Genomic DNA, 26,025 nt, shown 5'->3' on the forward strand with positions numbered 1-26,025 from the left:
CTGGGACAGGACAGACCCCAAAGTGTCACTTACAAGGGGGGACAGTCCCCAGGTGTCACCTGGGGGGGTGACAAGTGACAGTCCCCAAAGTGTCCTTGGGAGGGGACAGTCCCCAAATGTCACTTAAAGGGAGGGGACAGTCCCCAAGTGTCACCTGTGGGGGGGACAGTCCCCAAATGGGACCTAAAAGGGGTGACAAGTGACAGTCCCCAAATGTCACCTGGGGGGGGGGGACAAGTGACAGTCCCCAGAGTGTCCCTGGGAGGGGACAGTCCCCAGATGCCACCTGGGGGTGATAAGTGACAGTCCCCAGAGTGTCCCTGGGAGGGGACAGTCCCCAAAATGTCACCTAAAATGGGTGACAAGTGACAGTCCCCAAAGTGTCACCTAAAATGGGTGACAAGTGACAGTCCCCAGAGTGTCCCTGGGAGGGGACAGTCCCCAAGTGTCACCTAAAAGGGGTGACAAGTGACAGTCCCCAAAGTGTCACTTAAAGGGGTGACAAGTGACAGTCCCCAGAGTGTCCCTGGGAGGGGACAGTCCCCAGAGTGTCCCTGGGAGGGGACAGTCCCCAAAGTGTCACCTAAAAGGGGTGACAAGTGACAGTCCCCAAAGTGTCACCTAAAAGGGGTGACAAGTGACAGTCCCCAGAGTGTCCCTGGGAGGGGACAGTCCCCAGATGCCACCTGGGGGGGGGGAGGGGACAGTGCCCCCCCCCCCGTGTCCCCCGGCGCGGTGTCCCCAATGGATGTCACACTGTCCCCCGGCTGGTGACACTCAGTGCAGTTTATTGTCCCCTCCTGTCCCCTGCATGGGGGGCAGGGGGTGCCACCCCCGCGTCCCCTCCCCCTTGGGGACACTTGGTGGCCTCAGACGGAGATGGAGCCGTGCCGGAAGTCGGTGGTGCCAATCAGGGCGTTGACAAGCACGGGGTGGCCTTGGCGACAAAGGTCCTGTGCCATCCTCAGGGTGGCAGCCACCCTGTCCCCGCTGTCCCCAGCGCTGTCCCCGCTGTCCCCAGCGCTGTCCCCGCGGGCCACCAGGAGGCCGCGGCCACCCAGAGCCTCGGCCACCCTGTGGTAGTCTGGGGAGGGGACACGGGTGTCACCTCCGGGAGGGACATGGGGACACGGGGAGGGGACACGGGGACACTTGGAGGGGACACGGGGAGGGGACACGGGTGTCACCTCCGGGGGGGACATGGGGACACCGGGAGGGGACATGGGGAGGGGACACGGGTGTCACCTCGGGGGGGGGGACATGGACACACGGGGAGGGGACACGGGGACACCGGGAGGGGGACATGGGGACATTGGGAGGGGGACATGGGGACATGGGGAGGGGACATGGGGACACCGGGAGGGGACATGGGGACACCGGGAGGGGACACGGGGACACTTGGAGGGGACATGGGGACATGGGGAGGGGACACGGGGAGGGTACACGGGGATACCGGGAGGGGGACATGGGGACACGGGGAGGGGACATGGAGACATCGGGGAGGGGGCATGGGGACACCGGGAGGGGACATGGGGACACCGGGGAGGGGACACGGGGACACCGGGAGGGGACATGGGCACATGGGGAGGGGACACGGGGACATGGGGAGGGGACACCGGGAGAGGACACGGGGACACGGGAAGGGGACACAGGGGCGGTGTCACCTCCTGAGGGGACAGGGGGACACCGGGAGGGGACACGGGGACACGGGGAGGGGACACGGGGACACGGGGAGGGGACACGAGGAGGGGACACGGGGAGGGGACATGGGGATACCGGGAGGGGAACATGGGGACACCGGGAGGGGACACGGAGAGGGGACACGGGGACACCGGGAGGGGACACGGGGACACGGGGAGGGGACACGGGGACACCAGGAGGGGACATGGGGACGGGACATGGGGAGGGGACATGGGGACATCGGGAGGGGACACGGAGACACCGGGAGGGGACGGGGGGGCAATGTCACCTTTGGGGGGGGGGACATGGGGGTGGTGTCACCTGCTGAGGGGACACGGGGACACCGGGGAGGGGACACGGGGACACCGGGAGGGGGACATGGGGACATGGGGAGGGGACACGGGGAGGGGACACGGGGACACCGGGAGGGGACATGGGGACATTGGGAGGGGACACGGGGACACCGGGAGGGGACACAGGGGCGGTGTCACCTCCTGAGAGGACATGGGGACACCGGGGAGGGGACACGGGGACACCGGGGAAGGTGACACCGGGGACATGGGGACACCCACGTCTCTGCCCAGCAGTGCCACCCAGTGCCATCCCCGGTGTCCCCAGGGCTCTCCCAGGTAGGACAGGGCACAGCCCACCCAGTGCCACCCATTGCCACCCCCGGTGTCCCCAGGGCTCACCCAGGTAGGACAGGGCACAGCCCACCCAGTGCCACCCAGTGCCACCCAGTGCCACCCCCGGTGTCCCCAGGGCTCACCCAGGTAGGACAGGGCACAGCCCACCCAGTGCCACCCAGTGCCACCCCTGGTGTCCCCAGGGCTCACCCAGGTAGGACAGGGCACAGCCCACCCAGTGCCACCCAGTGCCACCCAGTGCCACTCCCGGTGTCCCCAGGGCTCACCCAGGTAGGACAGGGCACAGCCCACCCAGTGCCACCCAGTGCCACCCAGTGCCACCCCCGGTGTCCCCAGGGCTCACCCAGGTAGGACAGGGCACAGCCCACCCAGTGCCACCCAGTGCCACCCCCGGTGTCCCCAGGGCTCACCCAGGTAGGACAGGGCACAGCCCACGTCGCTGCCCAGCAGTGCCACCTGCTCGCGGCAGATCTGAGTCCAACACGCGTCGTTGCCAACCAGGGCGATGACGGGGACCTGGGGAGGGGACAGGGACAGGGTGACAGGGATGGGGACAGGGACAGGGATGGGGGGACAGGGACAGGGATGGGGACAGGGATGGGGACAGGGATGGGGACCCCCGGGATGGGGGGACAGGGACAGGGACACCCTGGGATGGGGACAGGGACGGGGACAGGGACAGGGATGGGGATGGGGACAGGGACAGGGATGGGGACAGGGACAGGGGACAGGGATGGGGGGACAGGGATGGGGACAGGGACAGGGACAGGGAACAGGACAGGGGACAGGGACAGGGGACAGGGATTGGGGGGACAAGGATGGGGACAGGGATGGGGGGACAGGGATGGGGACAGGGACAGGGATGGGGACAGGGGACAGGGACAGGGATGGGGATGGGGACAGGGATGGGGGGACAAGGATGGGGACAGGGACAGGGACAGGGGACAGGGACAGGGATGGGGGGACAAGGATGGGGACAGGGACAGGGACAGGGGACAGGGACAGGGATGGGGGGACAGGGACGGGGACAGGGACAGGGACAGGGGACAGGGATGGGGGGACAAGGATGGGGACAGGGACGGGGCAGGGACAAGGACAGGGACAGGGGCCAGGGACAGGGGACAAGGACAAGGCCAGGTGACCTTGTGGCGCACGAAGGTGTCGAACTCGAGGAGGCTGAACCCGACGGAGCCGTCCCCGAACAGAACCCACACCTGGCACGGGGACAGTGGCACGTGGGCGTGTGGCACCCTGTGCCCTCATGTCCCCACTGTCCCCAATGTCCCCACTGTCCCCAATGTCCCCCCAATGTCCCCCACTGTCCCCCCTGTCCCCACTGTCCCCAATGTCCCCAATGTCCTCAATGTCCCCACTGTCCCCATGTCCCCACTGTCCCCACTGTCCCCAATGTCCCCACTGTCCCCAATGTCCCCATGTCCCCACTGTCCTCAATGTCCCCCCACTGTCCCCAATGTCCCCACTGTCCCCTGTGTGTCCCCATGTCCCCATGTCCCCAATGCCCCCACTGTCCCCACTGTCCCCAACGCCCCCACTGTCCCCACTGTCCCCATGTCCCCACTGTCCCCACTGTCCCCACTGTCCCCACTGTCCCCAATGCCCCCCATGTCCCAATGTCCCCACTGTCCCCAATGTCCCCAATGCCCCCCATGTCCCAATGTCCCCACTGTCCCCACTGTCCCCAATGCCCCCCATGTCCCAATGTCCCCAATGCCCCCCATGTCCCAATGTCCCCACTGTCCCCAATGTCCCCACTGTCCCCACTGTCCCCATGTCCCCACTGTCCCCACTGTCCCCAATGTCCCCACTGTCCCCAATGCCCCCAATGTCCCCATGTCCCCAATGTCCCCACTGTCCCCACTGTCCCCAATGTCCCCACTGTCCCCAATGCCCCCCATGTCCCAATGTCCCCATGTCCCCAATGCCCCCACTGTCCCCACTGTCCCCAACGCCCCCACTGTCCCCACTGTCCCCATGTCCCCACTGTCCCCAATGCCCCCACTGTCCCCATGTCCCCACTGTCCCCACTGTCCCCACTGTCCCCATGTCCCACCTCAGCCTCCGGCCGGCACAGTTTGGCCCCAAGGGCGAATCCTCCTCCGACCCCCAACGTGCCGAAAGGACCTGGGGGACAACAGGGTGACACTGGGGGGTGACACCAAGGGGGTGGCACCGGGGGGGGTGACACGGGGGGGGTGTCACCAGGAGGGTGACACTGGGCAGGTGACACTGGGAGGTGACACTGGGGGGGGTGTCACCAGGAGGGTGACACTGGGCAGGTGACACTGGGAGGTGACACTGGGGGGGTGTCACCAGGAGGGTGACACAGGGGAGGTGACACCGGGGGGTGTCCCTTGGGGAGTGTCACCATTCTGTCACCAGGGGGTGCCACTGGGGGGTGTCACTTGGGGGAGTGTCACTGCTCTGTCACCAGGGGGTGTCACCAGGGGGTGTCCCCGTGCCAGGGAATGTCACCAGGAGATGTCACCACTCTGTCACCAGGGGGTGCCACTGGGGGGTGTCCCCATGCCAGGGGGTGTCCCCAGGGGTTGTCACTGCTCTGTCACCAGGGGGGTGTCCCCAGGGGGTGTCCGTGCCAGGGGCTGTCCCCAGGGGGGTGTCCCCATGCCAGGGAATGTCACCAGGAGATGTCACTGCTCTGTGCCCATCCCCGTGCCAGGGAGTGTCACCAGGAGATGTCACCGCTCTGTCCCCAGGGGGTGTCACTGGGGGGTGTCCCCGTGCCAGGGGGTGTCCCCAGGGGGTGTCACTGCTCTGTCACCAGGAGGTGTCACCAGGAGGTGTCACTTGAGGGACTGTCACTGCTCTGTCACCAGGGGGGTGTCCCCGTGCCAGGGGAGTGTCCCCAGTGGGCAGTCCCAGGGGGGTGTCCCCGTGCCAGGGGGTGTCACCAGGAGGTGTCACTTGAGGGACTGTCACTGCTCTGTCACCAGGAGGTGTCCCCAGGGGGTGTCCCCGTGCCAGGGAGTGTCACCAGGGGATGTCACTGCTCTGTCCCCAGGGGGTGTCACTGGGGGGTGTCCCCGTGCCAGGGGAGTGTCCCCAGTGGGCAGTCCCAGGGGGGTGTCCCCGTGCCAGGGGAGTGTCACCAGGAGATGTCACCGCTCTGTCCCCAGGGGGTGTCACTGGGGGGTGTCCCCGTGCCAGGGGAGTGTCCCCAGTGGGCAGTCCCAGGGGGGTGTCCCCGTGCCAGGGTGTGTCACCAGGGGATGTCACTGCTCTGTCCCCAGGGGGTGTCACTGGGGGGTGTCCCCGTGCCAGGGGAGTGTCCCCAGTGGGCAGTCCCAGGGGGGTGTCCCCGTGCCAGGGAGTGTCACCAGGAGATGTCACCGCTCTGTCCCCAGGGGGTGTCACTGGGGGGTGTCCCCGTGCCAGGGGAGTGTCCCCAGTGGGCAGTCCCAGGGGGGTGTCCCCGTGCCAGGGAGTGTCACCAGGGGATGTCACTGCTCTGTCCCCAGGGGGTGTCCCTGGAGGGTGTCCCCGTGCCAGGGGAGTGTCCCCAGTGGGCAGTCCCAGGGGGGTGTCCCCGTGCCAGGGAGTGTCACCAGGGGATGTCACTGCTCTGTCCCCAGGGGGTGTCCCTGGAGGGTGTCCCCGTGCCAGGGGAGTGTCCCCAGTGGGCAGTCCCAGGAGGGTGTCCCCGTGCCAGGGGGTGTCACCAGGAGGTGTCACTTGAGGGACTGTCACTGCTCTGTCACCAGGAGGTGTCCCCAGGGGGTGTCCCGTGCCAGGGGTTGTCCCCAGGGGGGTGTCCCTGTGCCAGGGGTGTCACCAGGAGATGTCACCACTCTGTCACCAGGGGCTGCCACTGGGGGGTGTCCCCATGCCAGGGGGTGTCCCCAGGGGGTGTCACTGCTCTGTCACCAGGAGGTGTCACCAGGAGGTGTCACCAGGAGGTGTCACTTGAGGGACTGTCACTGCTCTGTCACCAGGGGGGTGTCCCCGTGCCAGGGAGTGTCACCAGGGGATGTCACTGCTCTGTCCCCAGGGGGTGTCACTGGGGGGTGTCCCCGTGCCAGGGGAGTGTCCCCAGTGGGCAGTCCCAGGGGGGTGTCCCCGTGCCAGGGGGTGTCACTGGGGGGTGTCCCCGTGCCAGGGGGTGTCACCAGGAGGTGTCACTTGAGGGACTGTCACTGCTCTGTCACCAGGAGGTGTCCCCAGGGGGTGTCTCGTGCCAGGGAGTGTCGCCAGGAGGTGTCACCGCTCTGTCCCCATGCCAGGGCTGTCCCCGGGTCTGTCCCATGCCAGGGTGCCCATACCCGGGTCCAGCCATGCCCGGGGCCGGCGGGGCCGGACGATGTAGGCGGCCGTGCCCACGAAGTCGCCCCCGTCGGCCACCAGGACGCTGTTGGGGGGCAACACCCGGTCCAGGTGCTGCAGCAGCGCCAGCGGGTTCAGGTGCTGCGGGGGTGGCACCGCCGCCTTCTCCCTGGGGGACAGTGACAGGGGTGGGCTGGCACCAGAGGGGCTCGGAATGGCACCAAACTGGCACCAGAGGGGCTCGGAATGGCACCAAACTGGCTCAGACTGGCACCAGAGGGGCTCGGAATGGCACCAAACTGGCACCAGAGGGGCTCGGAATGGCACCAAACTGGCTCAGACTGGCACCAGAGGGGCTCGGAATGGGCCCATTCCCTGTGCCAGTCTCCACCCCACCCCATCCCACCCCACCCCACCCCATCCCATCCCATCCCATCCCATCCCATCCCATCCCATCCCATCCCATCCCATCCCATCCAATCCCACCCCATCCCACCCCACCCCATCCCATCCCATGCCATAATATTTCCACCCCATCCCATCCCATCCCACCCCACCCCACCCCACCCCATCCCACCCCACCCCATCCCATCCCATCCCATCCCATGCCATAATATTTCCACCCCATCCCATCCCATCCCATCCCATGCCATAATATTTCCACCCCATCCCATCCCATCCCATCCCATCCCATCCCATCCCATCCCACCCCACCCCACCCCATCCCACCCCATCCCATCCCATCCCATCCCATCCCATCCCATCCCATCCCATCCCATCCCATCCCACCCCACCTCATCCCATCCCATCCCATCCCATCCCATCCCATCCCATCCCATCCCATCCCATCCCATCCCATCCCACCCCATCCCATCCCATCCCATCCCATAATTTCCATCCCACCCCACCTCATCCCATCCCATCCCATCCCATCCCACCCCATCCCATCCCATCCCATAATTTCCATCCCACCCCACCCCATCCCATCCCACCCCATCCCATCCCATCCCATCCCACCCCATCCCATCCCATCCCATAATTTCCATCCCACCCCATCCCATCCCATAATTTCCACCCCACCCCACCCCACCCGATCCCATCCCATCCCATCCCACCCCACCCCATCCCATCCCACCCCACCCCATCCCATCCCATCCCACCCCATCCCACCCCATCCCATCCCATCCCACCCCATCCCATCCCACCCAACCCCATCCCATCCCATCCCATCCCATCCCACCCCATCCCATCCCATCCCATCCCACCCCACCCCATCCCATCCCATCCCATAATTTCCATCCCACCCCACCCCATCCCATCCCACCCCATCCCACCCCATCCCATCCCATCCCATAATTTCCATCCCACCCCACCCCATCCCATCCCACCCTCACCGGTTCTGCTGCTCCTTCTCCCTGTCCCTCTCCTGGAGTTTCTCCAGCCATTCCTTGGGGCAGGACAATCCCTGGAGCTTCTTTGCCAAGGCCACCACGAACGACGCCGGATCTCCTGCCGGGATTCCCCCCTCCAAAGTCACACCCACCCAGGGGTGTTGGGACCCCCCAATCCCACCCCACCCCACCCATGGGTGGGGGTCCCACCTTGCACGGCCAGACGAGGCTTCCAGAACACGTCGGAGTTTCGGAGCAGCTGCTGCCGGTCCCGGTTCACCGACACCACGGCGGTGCCGCGGCCGAACAGGCGCCCGTAGGACAGGCGGAAATCGCACACCGTGCCTGGGGGTGGCACCAGAGTGGCACCAGAGTGGCATCAGAGTGTCACCAGGGGTGTCACTGGGGGTGTGTCACTCGGGATGCCACTGGGGGTGTCACCAGAATGTCACTGGGGTGTCACCAAGGGGTGTCACCGACACCACGGCGGTGCCGCGGCCGAACAGGCGCCCGTAGGACAGGCGGAAATCGCACACCGTGCCTGGGGGTGGCACCAGAGTGGCACCAGGGGTGTCACCAAGGGTGGCACAGCTCTGTCACTATGGGAGGGTGTCACTGGGGTGTCACCAAGGGGTGTCACCGACACCACAGCGGTGCCGCGGCCGAACAGGCGCCCGTAGGACAGGCGGAAATCACACACCGTGCCTGGGGGTGGCACCAGAGTGGCACCAGGGGGGTGTCACTGGGGGTGTGTCACTCGGGGGTGTCACTGGGGGTGCCACTGAGGGTGTCCCTGTGGGAGGGTGTCCCTATGGGAGGGTGTCACTATGGGAGGGTGTCACTGGGGTGTCACCAAGGGGTGTCACCAACACCACGGCGGTGCCGCGGCCGAACAGGCGCCCGTAGGACAGGCGGAAATCGCACACCGTGCCCGGGGGTGGCACCAGAGTGGCACCAGAATGTCACCAAGGGGGTGTCACTATGGGAGGGTGTCATTGAGGGTGTCACCGACACCACGGCGGTGCCGCGGCCGAACAGGCGCCCGTAGGACAGGCGGAAATCAGACACTGTGCCTGGGGGGTGGCACCAGAGTGGCACCAGAGTGGCACCAGGGGGGTGTCACTGGGGGTGTGTCACTCGGGGTGCCACTGGGGGTGTCACCAGAATGTCACTGGGGTGTCACCAAGGGGTGTCACCAACACCACGGCGGTGCCGCGGCCGAACAGGCGCCCGTAGGACAGGCGGAAATCACACACCGTGCCTGGGGGTGGCACCAGTGTCACCAGGGGTGTCACCAAGGGTGGCACAGCCCTGTCACTATGGGAGGGTGTCACCAAGGGGTGTCACCGACACCACGGCGGTGCCGCGGCCGAACAGGCGCCCGTAGGACAGGCGGAAATCACACACCGTGCCTGGGGGTGGCACCAGAGTGGCACCAGAGTGGCACCAGGGGGATGTCACTGCGGGTGTCACTGGGGGTGCCACTGGGGGTGTCACTGGGGGTGTCACTATGGGAGGGTGTCACCAAGGGGTGTCACCGACACCACGGCGGTGCCGCGGCCGAACAGGCGCCCGTAGGACAGGCGGAAATCGCACACCGTGCCTGGGGGTGGCACCAGAGTGGCACCAGATTGGCACCAGAGTGGCACCAGCGGGGTGTCACTAGGGGTGTCACTGGGGGATGTCACTATGGGAGGGTGTCACCAACACCACGGTGGCACCGCGGCCGAACAGGCACCAGGTCAGCTCCCCTCAGACCCTCCCAGGACCCCCCCGGTGCCCCCCAGACCTCCCCAAGTGCCCCCCTGGTGCCCCCCAGACCCTTCCAAGATCCCCCCGGTGCCCCCCAGACCTCCCCAAGTGCCCCCCTGGTGCCCCCCAGACCCTCCCAGGACCTCCCCGGTGTCCCCCAGACCCTCCCAGGACCCCCCAAGTGCCCCCCCGGTGCCCCCAAATGCCCCCCAAGTGCCCCCCGGTGCCCCCCCAGACCTGCCAGCAGCACCAGGTCCGCCTCCCCCAGACCCACCCAGGACCCTCCCAGACCCCCCCAAGTGCCTCCTGGTGCCCTCAGGCACCCCCCAGGCCCCCCAGGTGCCCCCAGGCGCCCCCCAGACCCCCCAGGTGCCCCTTAAATGCCCCCCCCGTGCCCCTCAGACCATCCCAGGACCCCACCGATGCCCCCCAGACCTCCCCAAGTGCCTCCCTGGTGCCCCCCAGACCCTTCCAAGATCCTGCAGGTGTCCCCCAGACCCTCCCAGGACCACCCAAGTGCCCCTCAAGTGCCCCCCAAGTGCCCCCCGGACCTGCCAGCAGCACCAGGTCCGTCTCCTCCAGACCCTCCCAGGACCCTCCCAGTGCCGTCCAGGTGCCCCCCCAGGTGCCCCCCGGTGCCCCCAGACCCCCCAGGTGCCCCCCGCTGCCCCCAGACACCCCAGACCCTCCAGTGCCCCCCTGGTGCCCCCCAAGTGCCCCCCGGACCTGCCAGCAGCACCAGGTCCGCCCCCACAGACCCTTCCAGGACCCTCCCAGACCCCCCCAGGTGCCCCCAGGTGCCCCCAGACTCCCCAGGTGCCCTCCAGGTGCCCCCTGGTGCCCACCATACCTGCCAGCAGCACCAGGTCAGCCCCCCCAGACTCTCCCAGACCCCCCCAAGTGCCCCCAGGTGCCCCCCAGACCCTTCCAAGACCCCCCAGGTGTCCTCCAGACCCTCCCAGGACCCCCCAAGTGCCCCCCCGGTGCCCCCAAGTGCCCCCCAAGTGCCCCCAGGTGCCCCCCGGACCTGCCAGCAGCATCAGGTCCGCCTCCCTCAGACCCTCCCAGGACCCTCCCAGACCCCCCCAGGTGCCCCCCGGTGCCCTCAGACCCCCCAGGTGCCCCCCAGACCCCCCAGGTGCCCCCCAAGTGCCCCCCCGTGCCCCCCATACCTGCCAGAAGCACCAGGTCTGCCTCCCCCAGACCCTCCCAGACCCCTCCAGGTGCCCTCCAGTGCCCCCAGGCGCCCCCCCGGTGCCCCCAGGCGCCCCCCAGACCCCCCCAGGTGCCCTCCGGTGCCCCCAGGCGCCCCCCAGACCCCCCAGGTGCCCCCCAAGTGCCCCCCCGTGCCCCCCGTACCTGCCAGCAGCACCAGGTCCGCCTCCCGCAGGGCCTCTCGGCGCTGGTGCCGCAGCAGGAGGGGGCACTCGGGGGGCAGCAGCCCCCTGGCAGCCCCCCCCAGGTAGCAGGGGATGCCCAGAGACTGCAGGGCCGAGCTGGGGACACAGCAGGGGGGGGGGGGGTCAGTGGGCACCGGGCATGGCACGGGGGGCACCCACGGGGTCGGTTTGGGGTCTAAACTGGTTCAGTTTGGGGGCACAAAATGGGCTCAGTCTGGGGGCACAAACTGGTTTGGTTTGGGGGCACCAACGGGCACAGTTTGGGGGCACAAACTGGTTTGGTTTGGGGGCACCAACGGGCACAGTTTGGGGGCACAAACTGGTTTGGTTTGGGGGCACAAAATGGGCTCAGTCTGGGGGCACAAACTGGTTTGGTTTGGGGGCACCAACGGGCACAGTTTGGGGGCACAAACTGGTTTGGTTTGGGGGCATCGACTGGCACAGTTTGGGGGCACCAATGGGCACAGTTTGGGGTCTAAACTGGCTCAGTTTGGGGGCACAAACTGGTTTGGTTTGGGGGCACCAATGGGCACAGTTTGGGGACACCAACGGACTCAGTTTGGGGTCTAAACTGGCACAGTCTGGGGGCACCAACAGGCTCAGTTTGGGGGCACCAACGGGCTCAGTTTGGGGGCACCAACGGGCTCAGTTTGGGGTCTAAACTGGCACAGTCTGGGGGCACCAACAGGCTCAGTTTGGGGGCACCAACTGGCACAGTTTGGGGTCACCAACGGGCTCAGTTTGGGTGCCAAAGTGGCACAGATTGAGGTCCCATTCCCATCCCAGTCCATCCCAGTGCACCCCAGTCCATCCCAGTCCCCCACAGTCCCTCCCAGTCTGTCCCAGTCCCTCCCAGTGACCTCACGGACAATCCCAGTCCATTCCAGTCCCTCCCAGTGACCCCTAGTCCCTCCCAGCCCATCCCAGTCCCCCCCAGTCCATCCCAGTCCCCTCCCAGTCCCCCCCAGTACCATTCCAGTGCACCCCAGTCTCTCCCAGTCCATCCCAGTCCCTCCCATCCCATCCCAGTCCCTTCCGGTGCATCCCAGTCCCTCCCAGTCCCTCCCAGTCTGCCCCAGTCCCTCCCAATCCATCCTAGTCCATCCCAGTCCATCCCAGTCCCTCCCATCCCATCCCAGTGCCTCCCAGTCCCCCCCAGTCTGTCCCAGTCCCTCCCAGTCCATTCTAGTGCCTCCCAGTCCATCCCAGTGCTCTCCTAGTCCCCTCCAGTACCCCCAGTCCCTCCCAGTCTCTCCCAGGCCCTCCCAGTACCCCCCAGTCCCTCCCAGTCCCTCCTATCCCTTCCCAGTCCCTCCCAGTCCCTCCTATCCTTTCCCAGTCCCTCCCAGTGCCCCCCAGTCCCTCCTATCCCTTCCCAGTCCCTCCCAGTCCCTCCCAGTGCCCCCCAGTCCCTCCTATCCCTTCCCAGTCCCTTCCAGTGCCCCCCAGTCCCTCCTATCCCTTCCCAGTCCCTCCCAGTCTCTCCCAGTCCCCCCAAGTCCCTCCCAGTCCCCCCCAGTCTCTCCCAGGCCCTCCCAGTACCCCCCGGTCCCTCCCAGTCCACTCCAGTCCCCCCCAGTGCCCCCCAGTCCCTCCTATCCCTTCCCAGTCCCTCCCAGTCCCTCCCAGTGTCCCCCAGTCCCTCCTATCCCTTCCCAGTCCCCCCCAGTGCCCCCCAGTCCCTCCTATCCCTTCCCAGTCCCTCCCAGTCCCTCCCAGTGTCCCCCAGTCCCTCCTATCCCTTCCCAGTCCCCCCCAGTGCCCCCCAGTCCCTCCTATCCCTTCCCAGTCCCTCCCAGTCCCTCCCAGTGTCCCCCAGTCCCTCCTATCCCTTCCCAGTCCCTCCCAGTGCCCCCCAGTCCCTCCTCTCCCTTCCCAGTCCCTCCCAGTGCCCCCCAGTCCCTCCCATCCCTTCCCAGTCCCTCCCAGTCTCTCCCAGTGCCCGCCAGTGCCCCCCACCTCAGCTCTTCGGCGGGCACAGGGGGCAGGAGGCTCTGGCTGCCCACCAGGACGAGGGGTCTGCGGGCCCTGCTCAGCAGCTCAGCACAGCTCTGCACCTGCCCGGGCCAGGACTAACCTTAAACCAGGCTTAGGTAGCCTTAAACCTGGTTAGATAACCCTTAAACCTGGCTTAGATAGCCCTTAAACCAGGCTTAGACAGCCTTAAACCTGGATTAGATAGCCCTTACACCTGGTTAGACACCCTTAAACCTGGTTAGATAGTCCTTAAACCAGGCTTAGATAGCCCTTAAACCAGGCTTAGAGAGCCCTTAAACTTGGTTAGATAACCCTTAAACCAGACTCAGATAGCATTAAACCTGGCTTAGATAGCCCTTAAACCAGGCTTAGATAGCCTTAAACCAGCCTTAGATAGCCCTTAAACCAGGCTCAGATAGCCCTTAAGCCAGGCTTAGACAGCCTTAAACCTGGTTAGATACCCTTAAACCAGGCTTAGATAGTCCTTAAATCAGGCTTAGACAGCCCTTAAACCTGGTTAGATAGACCTTAAGCCAGGCTTAAATAGCCTTAAACCAGGCTTAGATAGCCCTTAAACCTGGTTAGATAGCCTTAAACCAGACTTAGATAGCCTTAAACCAGGCTTAGATAGCCTTAAACCTGGTTAGATAGCCTTAAACCAGGCTTAGATAGCCCTTAAACCTGGTTAGATAGACCTTAAGCCAGGCTTAAATAGCCCCAAAGCCAGGCTTAGATAGACCTTAAACCTGGCTCAAGACCCCCAAGCCCCCATTGCCCACTTGAACTCACCCCAAATCCATCCCTTGCCCCCCAAAATGCCCCCCGTGCCCACCCCAGATACCCCAAACCCCCTGGGGTACCCCCCATGCCCACCCCAGACACCCCAAACCTCCCCAGGGTGCCCCCCGTGCCCACCCCAGACACCTCAAACCTCCCCAGGGTGCCCCCCGTGCCCACTCCAGACACCCCAAACCCCTGGGGTGCCCCCCATGCCCACCCCAGACACCCCAAACCCCCTGGGGTGCCCCCCATGCCCACCCCAGACACCCCAAACCCCCTGTGGTGCCCCCCATGCCCACCCCAGACACCCCAAACCTCCCCAGGGTGCCCCCCGTGCCCACCCCAGATACCCCAAACCTCCCCAGGGTGCCCCCCATGCCCACTCCAGACAACCCAAACCCCCTGGGGTACCCCCCATGCCCACCCCAGACACCCCAAACCTGGGGTGCCCCCCATGCCCACCCCAGACACCCCAAACCCCCTGTGGTGCCCCCCATGCCCACCCCAGACACCCCAAACCTCCCCAGGGTGCCCCCCGTGCCCACCCCAGATACCCCAAACCTCCCCAGGGTGCCCCCCATGCCCACTCCAGACAACCCAAACCCCCTGGGGTACCCCCCATGCCCACCCCAGACACCCCAAACCCCCTGGGGTGCCCCCCATGCCCACCCCAGACACCCCAAACCCCCTGGGGTGCCCCCCATGCCCACCCCAGATACCCCAAACCCCCTGGGGTGCCCCCCATGCACACCCTATACAACCCAAACCTCCCCAGGGTGCCCCCCGTGCCCATCCCAGATACCCCAAACCCCCTGGGGTGCCCCCCTGTGCCCACCCCAGATACCCCAAACCCCCTGGGGTGCCCCCCATGCCCACTCCAGACACCCCAAACCCCTGGAGTGCCCCCCATGCCCACCCCAGACACACCAAACCTCCCAAGGGTGCCCCCCATGCCCATCCCAGACACCCCAAACTCCCTTTGAGGGGTCGGGGGTGCCCCCTGTGCCCACCCCAGACACCCCAAACCCCCTGGGGTACCCCCCGTGCCCACCCCAGACACCCCAAACCTCCCCAGGGTGCCCCCCGTGCGCACCCCAGATACCCCAAACCTCCCCAGGGTGCCCCCCGTGCCCACCCCAGATACGCCAAACCCCCTGGGGTGCCCCCCGTGCCCACCCCAGACACACCAAACCCCCTGGGGTGCCCCCCTGTGCCCACCCCAGACAACCCAAACCCCTGGGGTGCCCCCCGTGCCCACCCCAGATACTCCAAACCCCCTGGGGTACCCCCCATGCCCACCCCAGACACCCCAAACCTCCCCAGGGTGCCCCCTGTGCCCACCCCAGATACCCCAAACCCCCTGGGGTGCCCCCCGTGCCCACCCCAGATACCCCAAACCCCCTGGGGTGCCCCCCATGCCCACTCCAGATACCCCAAACCCCCTGGGGTGCCCCCCATGCCCACCCTAGACAACCCAAACCTTCCCAGGGTGCCCCCCATGCCCACTCCAGACACCCCAAACTCCCTTTGAGGGGTCGGGGGTGCCCCCCGTGCCCACCCCAGACACCCCAAAACCCCCTGGGGTGCCCCCCATGCCCACCCCAGACACCCCAAACCCCCTGGGGTGCCCCCCATGCCCACCCCAGATACCCCAAAACCCCCTGGGGTGCCCCCCATGCACACCCTATACAACCCAAAACCTCCCCAGGGTGCCCCCCCGTGCCCATCCCAGATACCCCAAACCCCCTGGGGTGCCCCCCTGTGCCCACCCCAGATACCCCAAACCCCCTGGGGTGCCCCCCATGCCCACTCCAGACACCCCAAACCCCTGGAGTGCCCCCCCATGCCCACCCCAGACACACCAAAACCTCCCAAGGGTGCCCCCCATGCCCATCCCAGACACCCCAAACTCCCTTTGAGGGGTCGGGGGTGCCCCCTGTGCCCACCCCAGACACCCCAAACCCCCTGGGGTACCCCCCGTGCCCACCCCAGACACCCCAAACCTCCCCAGGGTGCCCCCCGTGCCCACCCCAGATACCCCAAACCTCCCCAGGGTGCCCCCCGTGCCCACCCCAGATACCCCAAACCCCCTGGGGTGCCCCCCGTGCCCACCCCAGACACACCAAACCCCCTGGGGTGCCCCCCATGCCCACCCTAGACAACCCAAAACCTCCCCAGGGTGCCCCCTGTGCCCACTCCAGACACCGCAAACTCCTGGGGTTGCCCCCCTGTGCCCACCCCCAGATACCCCAAACCCCCTGGGGTGCCCCCCATGCCCACCCCAGATACCCCAAACCCCCTGGGGTGCCCCCCATGCCCACCCTAGACAACCCAAACCTTCCCAGGGTGCCCCCCATGCCCACTCCAGACATCCCAAACTCCCTTTGAGGGGTCGGGGGTGCCCCCCGTGCCCACCCCAGACACCCCAAACCTCCCCAGGGTGCCCCCTGTGCCCACCCCAGACACCCCAAACCTCCCCAGGGTGCCCCCTGTGCGCACTCCAGACACCGCAAACTCCTGGGGTGCCCCCTGTGCCCACCCCAGACACCCCAAACCCCCCGTGCCCACCTGGTGGTCGCTGCCCAGGGGCACCTGCACGGGCAGGGGGGTCACTGCCCGGGGCTCCCACGCCCCCGCAAAGAGATTGTGCAGGTACTGCCTGAGGAACCTGCGGGGCAGAGGGGCATTGGGGGGGGCATTTGGGGGGGGGCAAAGGGGCATCTGGGGGGGCATTTGGGGGGGCAGAGGGGCATCTGGGGGGGCATTTGGGGGGGCAGAGGGGCATTGGGGGGGGCATTTGGGGGGGCAGAGGGGCATTGGGGGTGCAGAGGGGCATTGGGGGGGCAGAGGGGCATGGGGGGCATTTGGGGGGGCAGAGGGGCATTTGGGGGGGCAAAGGGGCATTGGGGGGGACCAAGGGGCATTTGGGGTGACTGGCACCCCCAGAAAGGGGGCAAAGAGGCATTTGGGGGGCTGGGATGGACTGGAAGGGACTGGGATGAACTGGGAGGGACTTCCCACCCCACCCCACCCCATCCCATCCCATCCCACCCCACCCCACCCCACCCCACCCCACCCCATCCCATCCCATCCCATCCCACCCCATCCCACCCCACCCCATCCCATCCCATCCCACCCCACCCCATCCCACCCCATCCCACCCCATCCCATCCCACCCCACCCCATCCCATCCCATCCCATCCCACCCCATCCCACCCCACCCCATCCCATCCCATCCCACCCCACCCCATCCCACCCCATCCCATCCCATCCCACCCCACCCCATCCCATCCCACCCCACCCCATCCCACCCCATCCCATCCCACCCCACCCCATCCCACCCCATCCCACCCCATCCCACCCCACCCCCATCCCATCCCATCCCACCCCATCCCACCCCACCCCATCCCATCCCATCCCACCCCACCCCATCCCACCCCATCCCATCCCATCCCACCCCATCCCACCCCACCCCATCCCACCCCACCCCATCCCATCCCATCCCATCCCACCCCATCCCACCCCACCCCATCCCATCCCATCCCATCCCACCCCATCCCACCCCACCCCACCCCACCCCACCCCATCCCATCCCATCCCATCCCACCCCATCCCACCCCACCCCATCCCATCCCATCCCACCCCACCCCATCCCACCCCATCCCACCCCATCCCATCCCACCCCACCCCATCCCATCCCATCCCATCCCACCCCACCCCACCCACCCCACCCACCCCATCCCACCCCACCCCATCCCACCCCACCCCACCCCACCCATCCCACCCCATCCCATCCCACCCCATCCCACCCCACCCATCCCATCCCACCCCATCCCATCCCATCCCATCCCATCCCACCCCACCCCACCCACCCCACCCCATCCCATCCCACCCTATCCCAGTCCCTCCCAGTCCATCCCATTGCACCACCCATGCCCGCAGGCCATCCCAGTCCCTCCCAGTCCCCCCAGTCCCTACCATTGCACCACCTGTGCCCTCAGCCCATCCCAGTCCCTCCCAGTGCCCTCCCAGTCCCTCTCTGTCCCCCCCAGTCCCTCCCAGTGCCCCCCAGTCCATCCCACTCTGTTCCCAGTCCCTCCCAGTCCTCACCATTGCACCACCCGTGCCCTCAGCCCATCCCAGTCCCTCCCAGTCCCTCAGTCCCTTCCAGTCCCCCCACCGGTCCCCTCCCAGTGCCCCCAGTGCCCCTCACCATTACACCACCCATGCCCTAAGCCCCTCCCAGTCCCCCCCCAGTGCCCTCCCAGTGCCCCTCACCACTGCACCACCCGTGCCCTAAGCCCCTCCCAGTCCCCCCCCAGTGCCCTCCCAGTGCCCCTCACCACTGCACCACCCGTGCCCTAAGCCCCTCCCAGTCCCCCCCCAGTGCCCTCCCAGTGCCCCTCACCACTGCACCACCCGTGCCCTCAGCCCATCCCAGTCCCTCCCAGTGCCCCCAGTGCCCCTCACCACTGCACCACCCGTGCCCTCAGCCCATTCCAGTCCCTCCCAGTGCCCTCCCAGTCCCTCCCAGTGCCCCTCACCACTGCACCACCCGTGCCCTCAGCCCATCCCAGTCCCTCCCAGTCCCTCCCAGTGCCCCTCACCACTGCACCACCCATGCCCTCAGCCCATCCCAGTCCCTCCCAGTCCCTCCCAGTGCCCCCAGTGCCCCTTTACCACTGCACCACCCGTGCCCCCAGCCCGTGCCCACTGCGGGTCCCGCACAGCTCCTTCTCCACCACGTGAAACGGGTACAGGACATCGATGGGCAACTCCACGAACACGGGCCCTGCCCGGGGGGCACCGTCAGAGTGGGACCCCCCCCCAGAGCCCACCCAGGGGGGCACCGTCAGACCGGGATCACCCCCCCCCAGAGCCCACCCGGGGGCACCGTCAGAGCGGGACCCCCCATGCCAACCCAGGGGGGCACCATCAGACCGGGACCCCCCGTGCCAACCCAGGGGGCACCGTCAGACTGGGACACCACCAGAGCCCACCCGGGGGGCACCGTCAGACCGGGACCCCCCCGTGCCAACCCAGGGGGGCACCGTCAGACCGGGACCCCTCCCCAGAGCCCACCCGGGGGCACTGTCAGACTGGGACCCCCCCCCGAGCCTACCCGGGGGTGGCACAGTCACCCCAGAGACCCCCAGAGCCCACCTGGGGGTGGCACAGTCACCCCAGAGACCCCTTGAGACCCCGGGGGCATTTTTGGGGTACCCCCCCATTCCCCATGGGGGTATTTTTGGTGCCCCCTCCCCACAGGTGGCATTTTTGGTGCCCACCCCCCTCCCCCGGGGGTATTTGGGGGTGCCCCTCACCGGGGGTGCCCCCCTGGGCGATGGCGAAGGCCCTTCGCAGGGTGGGCACGATGTCCCTGACGGTGCCCACGGTCAGTGCCACCTTACAGAGGGGCCGGAACAGTGCCAGCTGCTCGATGTCCTGCAGAGCCCCCCGGCCCTGGGGGGTGGCACAGGGGGTGGCACAGGCTCAGGGGGGCACGGGGGGCACCCTGGGATCAGGGGGGGCACAGGGGGTGGCACGGGGGGTGGCACGGGGGAGCACAGGGAGTGGCACAGGGGGGCACGGGGGGCACAGTGCCAGCTGCTTGATGTCCTGCAGAGCCCCCCGGCCCTGGGAGGTGGCACAGGGGGTGGCACAGGCTCGGGGGGGGCATGGGGGGCACCCTGGGATCAGGGGGGCACGGGGGGGGCACAGGGGGTGGCACAGGGGGGCACAGGGGGTGGCACAGGCTCGGGGGGGGCACGGGGGGCACCCTGGGATCAGGGGGATACAGTGGGGCACAGGGAGGGCACATGGGACACCCGGGCACAAGGGGTGGCATGGAGGACACCCTGGACTCAGGGGGTGGCACAGGGGGTGGCACAGGGGGCATCCCGGGCTCAGGAGGGGCACAGGGGACACCCTGGGCTCAGGGTTGGCACAGGGAGTGGCACAGGGGGGGCACCCCAGGCTGGGGGGTGGCACAGGGAGGGCACAGGGGACACCTGGGCACAGGGGACGGCACAGGGGGCACCCTGGGCTCAGGAGGAGCACAGGAGGTGGCACAGGGGACACGTGGGCACGGGGGTGGCAGGGGGGCATCCCGAGCTCAGGGGGTGGCACAGGGGGCATCCCGTGTTCAGGAGGGGCACAGAAGGTGGAACAGGGGACACGTGGGCATAGGGGTGGCATGGGGGGGGCACAGGGGGTGGCACAGGGAGGCCACAGGGGACACCTGGGCACAGGGGGTGGCACAGGGGTGGCACAGGGGACACCCGGGCACAGGGGATGGCACAGGGGGCAGCCCAAGCTCAGGGGGTGGCACAGGGGACACCTGGGCACAGGGGCTGGCACAGGGGTGGCACGGGGGACACCCCGGGCTCAGGGGGGGCACAGGGGGCACCCGAGCACAGGGGGTGGCACAGGGGGCATCCTGGGCTCGGGGGGGGGCACAGAGAGTGGAGCGAGGGGTCACCCCGAGCTGGGGGGTGGCACAGGGAGGGCACAGGGGACACCTGGGCACAGGAGGTGGCACAGGGGGCACCCTGGGCTCAGGGAGGGCACAGAGAGTAGCACGGAAGGGGCACAGGTGGCACTCCGGGCTCAGGGGGGCACAGGGGACACCTGGGCACAGGGGGTGGCACAGGAGGTGGCACAGGGGACACGTGGGCACGGGGGTGGCATGGGGGGGGGCACAGGGGGTGGCACAGGGGACACCCTGGGCTTGGGGGGGCACAGGGGGGTGGCACGGGGGACACCTCGGGCTCAGGGGGGGCACAGGGGGGCACAGGGGGTGGCACAGGGGGCACCCCGGGCTCAGGGGGGGCACAGGGGGCACTCCGGGCTCAGGGGGGGCACGGGGGTGGCACAGAGGGGGCACAGGGGGTGGCACAGAGGACACCCTGGGCTCGGAGGGGCACAGGGGGTGGCACAGGGGGCACAGGGGGTGGCACAGAGGACACCCTGGGCTCGGAGGGGCACAGGGGGTGGCACAGGGGGCACCCCGGGCTCGGGGGGGGGCATGGGGGGCACAGGGGACACCCCGGGCTCAGGGGTTGGCACGGGGTTGGCACGGGGGTGGTCCCACCTTCTGGAGCGAGGCGGCAGCGCCCCCCAGGAGCAGCAGGGGCACCTCTGCCAGCTGGGCATTCTTCATGGCAGTGACGGCGTTGGTGACCCCGGGCCCGGCGGTGACGGCGGCGACACCGACACGGCCTGAGGGGGCACAGCGGGCACGGGGGGGTCACCAACCACCCACCCACCGGCGGGCACCTCGGCCAGGGGGCATCGACTCATCCTGGCACACCAGGGACCCCAAATGGCCTTTGGGGGGGGAGAAAACCCGCCCAGGACCCCCCACCCACCCTCTGTGCCCACCCAGGTGCCCGCTGTGCCCACCCAGGTGCCAGGACCCCCCCACCCACCCTCTGTGCCCACCCAGGTGCCCGCTGTGCCCACCCCAGGTGCCAGGACCCCCCCACCCACCCTCTGTGCCCACCCAGGTGCCCGCTGTGCCCACCCAGGTGCCAGGACCCCCCACCCACCCTCTGTGCCCACCCAGGTGCCCGCTGTGCCCACCCAGGTGCCAGGACCCCCCACCAGGTGCCAGGACCCTCCTCAGACCCACCAGGCCTCCCCCCCACACTCTCTGTGCCCACCCAGGTGCCAGACCCTCCACCTTCTGTGCCCACCCACGTGCCAAGACCCTCCTCAGACCCATCAGGACCCCCCACCAACCCTCTGTGCCCACCCAGGTGCCAGGACCCCCCCACCAGGTGCCAGGACCCTCCTCAGACCCACCAGGACCCCTCACCCACCCTCTGTGCCCATCCAGGTGCCAGGGACCCTCCTCAGACCCACCAGCCCCCCCCCACCCCCCACCCTCTGTGCCCATCCAGGTGCCAGACCCTCCACCTTCTGTGCCCACCCACGTGCCAAGACCCTCCTCAGACCCACCAGGACCCCTCACCCACCCTGCGTGCCCACCCAGGTGCCAGGACTCCCCACCAACCTTCTGCGCCCACTCAGGTGCCAGGACCCCCCACCCACCCTCTGTGCCCACTCAGGTGCCAGGACCCCCCACCCACCCTCTGTGCCCACCCAGGTGCCAGGACTCTCCTCAGACCCTCCAAGATCCCCCACCCACTCTCTGTGCCCACCCAGGTGCCAGGACCCTCCACCTCCTGTGCCCACCCAAGTGCCAAGACCCCCCCCCCCTCACCCCCTGTGCCCCCCCAGGTGCCAGAACCCTCCACCCCCTGTGCCCACCCAAGTGCCAGGACACCCCCCCCTCACCCCCCGTGCCCCCCCAGGTGCCAGGACCCCCCCTCCCCCCACTCCCCGTGCCCCACCAGGTGCCAGGACCCCCCCCCCTCCCCCTGTGCCCCCCCAGGTGCCAGGACCTCCCCCTCCCCCCCTGTGCCCCCCCAGGTGCCAGGACCCCCCCCCCCTCCCCCTGTGCCCCCCCAGGTGCCAGGACCCCCCCCCTCCCCCCCGTGCCCCCCCAGGTGCCAGGACCCCTCCCCCTCACCCCCCGTGCCCCCCCAGGTGCCAGGACCCTCCCCCTCCCCCCCTGTGCCCCCCCAGGTGCCAGGACCCCCCTCCCTCACCCCCTGTTGCCCAGCCAAGTGCCAGGAACCCCCCCCCCTCACCCCCCGTGCCCCCCCAGGTGCCAGGACCCCCCCTCCCCCCACGCCCCCGTGCCCCCCCAGGTGCCAGGACCCTCCACCCCCTGTGCCCCCCCAGGTGCCAGGACCCCCCCCCCTCACCCCCCGTGCCCCCCCAGGTGCCAGGACCACCCCCCCCTCACCCCCTGTGCCCCCCCAGGTGCCAGGACCCTCCACCCCCTGTGCCCACCCAAGTGCCAGGACACCCCCCCTCACCCCCCGTGCCCCCCCAGGTGCCAGGACCCCCCCCTCCCCCCACGCCCCGTGCCCCCCCAGGTGCCAGGACCCTCCACCCCCTGTGCCCCCCCAGGTGCCAGGACCCCCCCCCTCACCCCCTGTGCCCCCCCAGGTGCCAGGACCCCCCCCCCCCCCCCCCCGTGCCCCCCCAGGTGCCAGGACCCCCCCCTCACCCCCTGTGCCCCCCCAGGTGCCAGGACCCCCCTCCCTCACCCCCTGTGCCCACCCAAGTGCCAGGAACCCCCCCCTCACCCCCCGTGCCCCCCCAGGTGCCAGGACCCCCCCCCAGCACGCCCCTGTGCCCCCCCAGGTGCCAGGACCCCTCCCCCTCACCCCCCGTGCCCACCCAAGTGCCAGGACCCCCCACCTCACCCCCCGTGCCCCCCCAGGTGCCAGGACCCCCCCCCCCTCCCCCTGTGCCCCCCCAGGTGCCAGGGACACCCCCCCCCCCCCCTCACCCCCCGTGCCCCCCCAGGTGCCAGGACCCTCCACCCCCTGTGCCCACCCAAGTGCCAGGACCCCCCCCCTCACTCTCCGTGCCCCCCCAGGTGCCAGCACCCCCCCCAGCACGCCCTGTGCCCCCCCAGGTGCCAGAACCCCTCCCCCTCACCCCCCGTGCCCCCCCAGGTGCCAGAACCCTCCACCCCCTGTGCCCACCCAAGTGCCAGGACCCCCCCCCTCACTCTCCGTGCCCCCCCAGGTGCCAGCACCCCCCCCAGCACACCCTGTGCCCCCCCCAGGTGCCAGGACCCCCCTCCCTCACCCCCCGTGCCCCCCCAGGTGCCCCCCGGCTCACCTGAGAGCCTTGACACAGCGTCGGCGGCGAAGACGGCGGTGGCCTCGTGCCGGGTGCCCACCACGCGGATGCCAACCTTCTGTGCCGCCACCAGCACGGGCGAGATGTGCCCCGCCGGGCAGCGTGAACAGGAACCGCACCCCGTGTGCCCGCAGCACCTCTGCCACCAGCTCACCCCCGTGCCGGGGGCTGTGGGGGTCCACCTGTGCCAGGGGGGGCATCTCAGGGTCACCTCTGCCACCTGTCTGTGCCACCTGTGCCACCCGTCTGTGCCATCTGTGCCACCCGTGTGCCCACAGCACCTCTGCCACCAGCTCACCCCCGTGCCGGGGGCTGTGGGGGTCCACCTGTGCCAGGGGGGCAATCTCAGGGTCACCTGTGCCACCTGTCTGTGCCACCCGTGCCACCTGTGTCACCTGTGCCTTCTCTGTGCCATCTGTGCTACCTGTGCCACTCTGTGCCACCTGTGTGCCCACAGCACCTCTGGGGTCACCTGTGCCACCTGTGCTACCTGTGCCACCTGCCTGTGCCACCTGTGCCACCTGTGTCACCCGTCTGTGTCACCTGTGCCACCTGTGCCACCTGTGCCACCCGTGTGCCCGCAGCACCTCTGCCACCAGCTCACCCCCGTGCCGGGGGCTGTGGGGGTCCACCTGTGCCAGGGGGGCATCTCAGGGTCACCTCTGCCACCTGTCTGTGCCACCTGTGCCACCTGTGTGCCCACAGCACCTCTGCCACCAGCTCACCCCCGTGCCGGGGGCTGTGGGGGTCCACCTGTGCCAGGGGGGCACCTCAGGGTCACCTCCGCCACCCGTCTGTGCCACCTGTGCCATCTGTGCCACCTGCCTGTGCCACCTGTCTCCTGTGCTATCTGTGCCACCTGCCTGTGCCACTCTGTGCCACCTGTGCCATCTATGCCTTCCCTGTGCCACCTGTGCCACCTGTGCCACCCGTGTGCCCGCAGCACCTCTGCCACCAGCTCACCCCCGTGCCGGGAGCTGTGGGGGTCCACCTGTGCCAGGGGGGCATCTCAGGGTCACCTGTGCCACCTGTGTCACCTGTCTGTGTCACCTGTGCCATCTATGCCTTCCCTGTGCCATCTGTGCCACTCTGTGCCACCCGTGCCATCTATGCCTTCTCTGTGCCACCCGTGTCACCTGTGCTATCTGTGCCACCTGTCTGTGCCACCTGTGCCACCTGTGCCACCCGTGTGCCCGCAGCACCTCTGCCACCAGCTCACCCCCATGCTGTGCCACCTGTGTCCCCTGTGCCACCTGTGCCACCAGCTTGTCACTGTGCCAGGGGCTGTGCAGGTCCCCCCCAGTGTTCTCCCAGTGCCCCCCCCAGTGCCCCCCAGTGCCCCCCCACTGTGCCCACCTTGTGCCACAGGCGGTACAGGAGCCCCCAGCGCTGTGCCAGTGCCACCAGTGCCACCAGTGCCACCAGTGCCAGAGCCACGAGCACAGCAGAGCCGCAGGCGAGTCCCGAGAGCGGATCCATGACGGGGGCACCGGGGTGGGCACCTGGGATGGCACCTGGAACGGGAAAGGACACCTGGGATGGCACCTGGGAAAGGAAACCAGGGAATGGGCACCTGGAATGGGCACCTGGGATGGCACCTGGAACGGGAAGGGACACCTGGAATGGGCACCTGGAACGGGAAAGGGCACCTGGGATGGCACCTGGAACGGGAAAGGACACCTGGAATGGGCACCTGGAATGGGCACCTGGAATGGGAAAGGACACCTGGGATGGGCACCTGGGAATGGGCACCTGGAATGGGAAAGGACACCTGGGATGGGCACCTGGGAATGGGCACCTGGAATGGCACCTGGGAAAGAAAACCAGGGAATGGGCACCTGGGAATGGCACCTGGAATGGGCACCTGGGATGGGAAAGGATACCTGGAATGGGAATGGGCACCTGGGAAAGGAAACCAGGGAATGGGCACCTGGGAATGGGCACCTGGGATGGCACCTGGGATGGCACCTGGAATGGGAATGGGCACCCGGGAAAGGAAACCAGGGAATGGGAACCAGGGAATGGGCCAGGCCACTGTCCCAGTTTAACTAAACCTGGTCCAACTGGACCCAGTTTAACTGGACCCAGTTTAACTAAACCCAGTTTAACTAAACCCAGTTTAAGTGAACCCAGTTTAACCGAGCCCAGTTCCCTGTCCCAGTTTAACTAAACCCAGTCTAACTAAACCCAATTTAACTGAGCCCAGTTTAACTAAACCCAAACCCAGTTTAAGTAAACCCAAACCCAGTTTAACTAAGCCCAGTTTAACTAAGCACAGTTTAACTAAACCCAGTTTAACTAAACCCAGTTTAACCGAGCCCAGTTCCCTGGCCCAGTTTAACTAAACTCGGTCCAACCAGTCCCAGTTTACCA

At 68.0% G+C, this 26,025-nt stretch overlaps 1 protein-coding gene across 1 annotated transcript; it reads right to left on the minus strand.

Annotated features, from left to right (window-relative positions):
- Nucleotides 1-776: 776 nt before the first annotated feature.
- On the minus strand, nt 777-25,804 carry LOC139685151 (2-hydroxyacyl-CoA lyase 2-like; the record flags this gene model as incomplete). Its single annotated transcript, XM_071581756.1, is given in 16 exon segments — nt 777-1,084; nt 2,738-2,843; nt 3,470-3,541; nt 4,399-4,469; nt 6,626-6,795; nt 8,021-8,135; nt 8,228-8,362; nt 11,129-11,265; nt 13,129-13,226; nt 16,495-16,594; nt 18,607-18,718; nt 19,251-19,389; nt 21,020-21,147; nt 23,632-23,743; nt 23,745-23,834; nt 25,009-25,804. Coding segments are annotated over 16 exon segments (2,596 nt in total), but the record flags the coding sequence as incomplete, so codon positions are not given.
- Between the last annotated feature and the right edge of the window lie 221 nt (nt 25,805-26,025).

The sequence above is a fragment of the Pithys albifrons genome, unplaced genomic scaffold (genome assembly GCF_047495875.1).
Source record: "Pithys albifrons albifrons isolate INPA30051 unplaced genomic scaffold, PitAlb_v1 scaffold_41, whole genome shotgun sequence".
Lineage (NCBI taxonomy): Eukaryota > Metazoa > Chordata > Aves > Passeriformes > Thamnophilidae > Pithys > Pithys albifrons.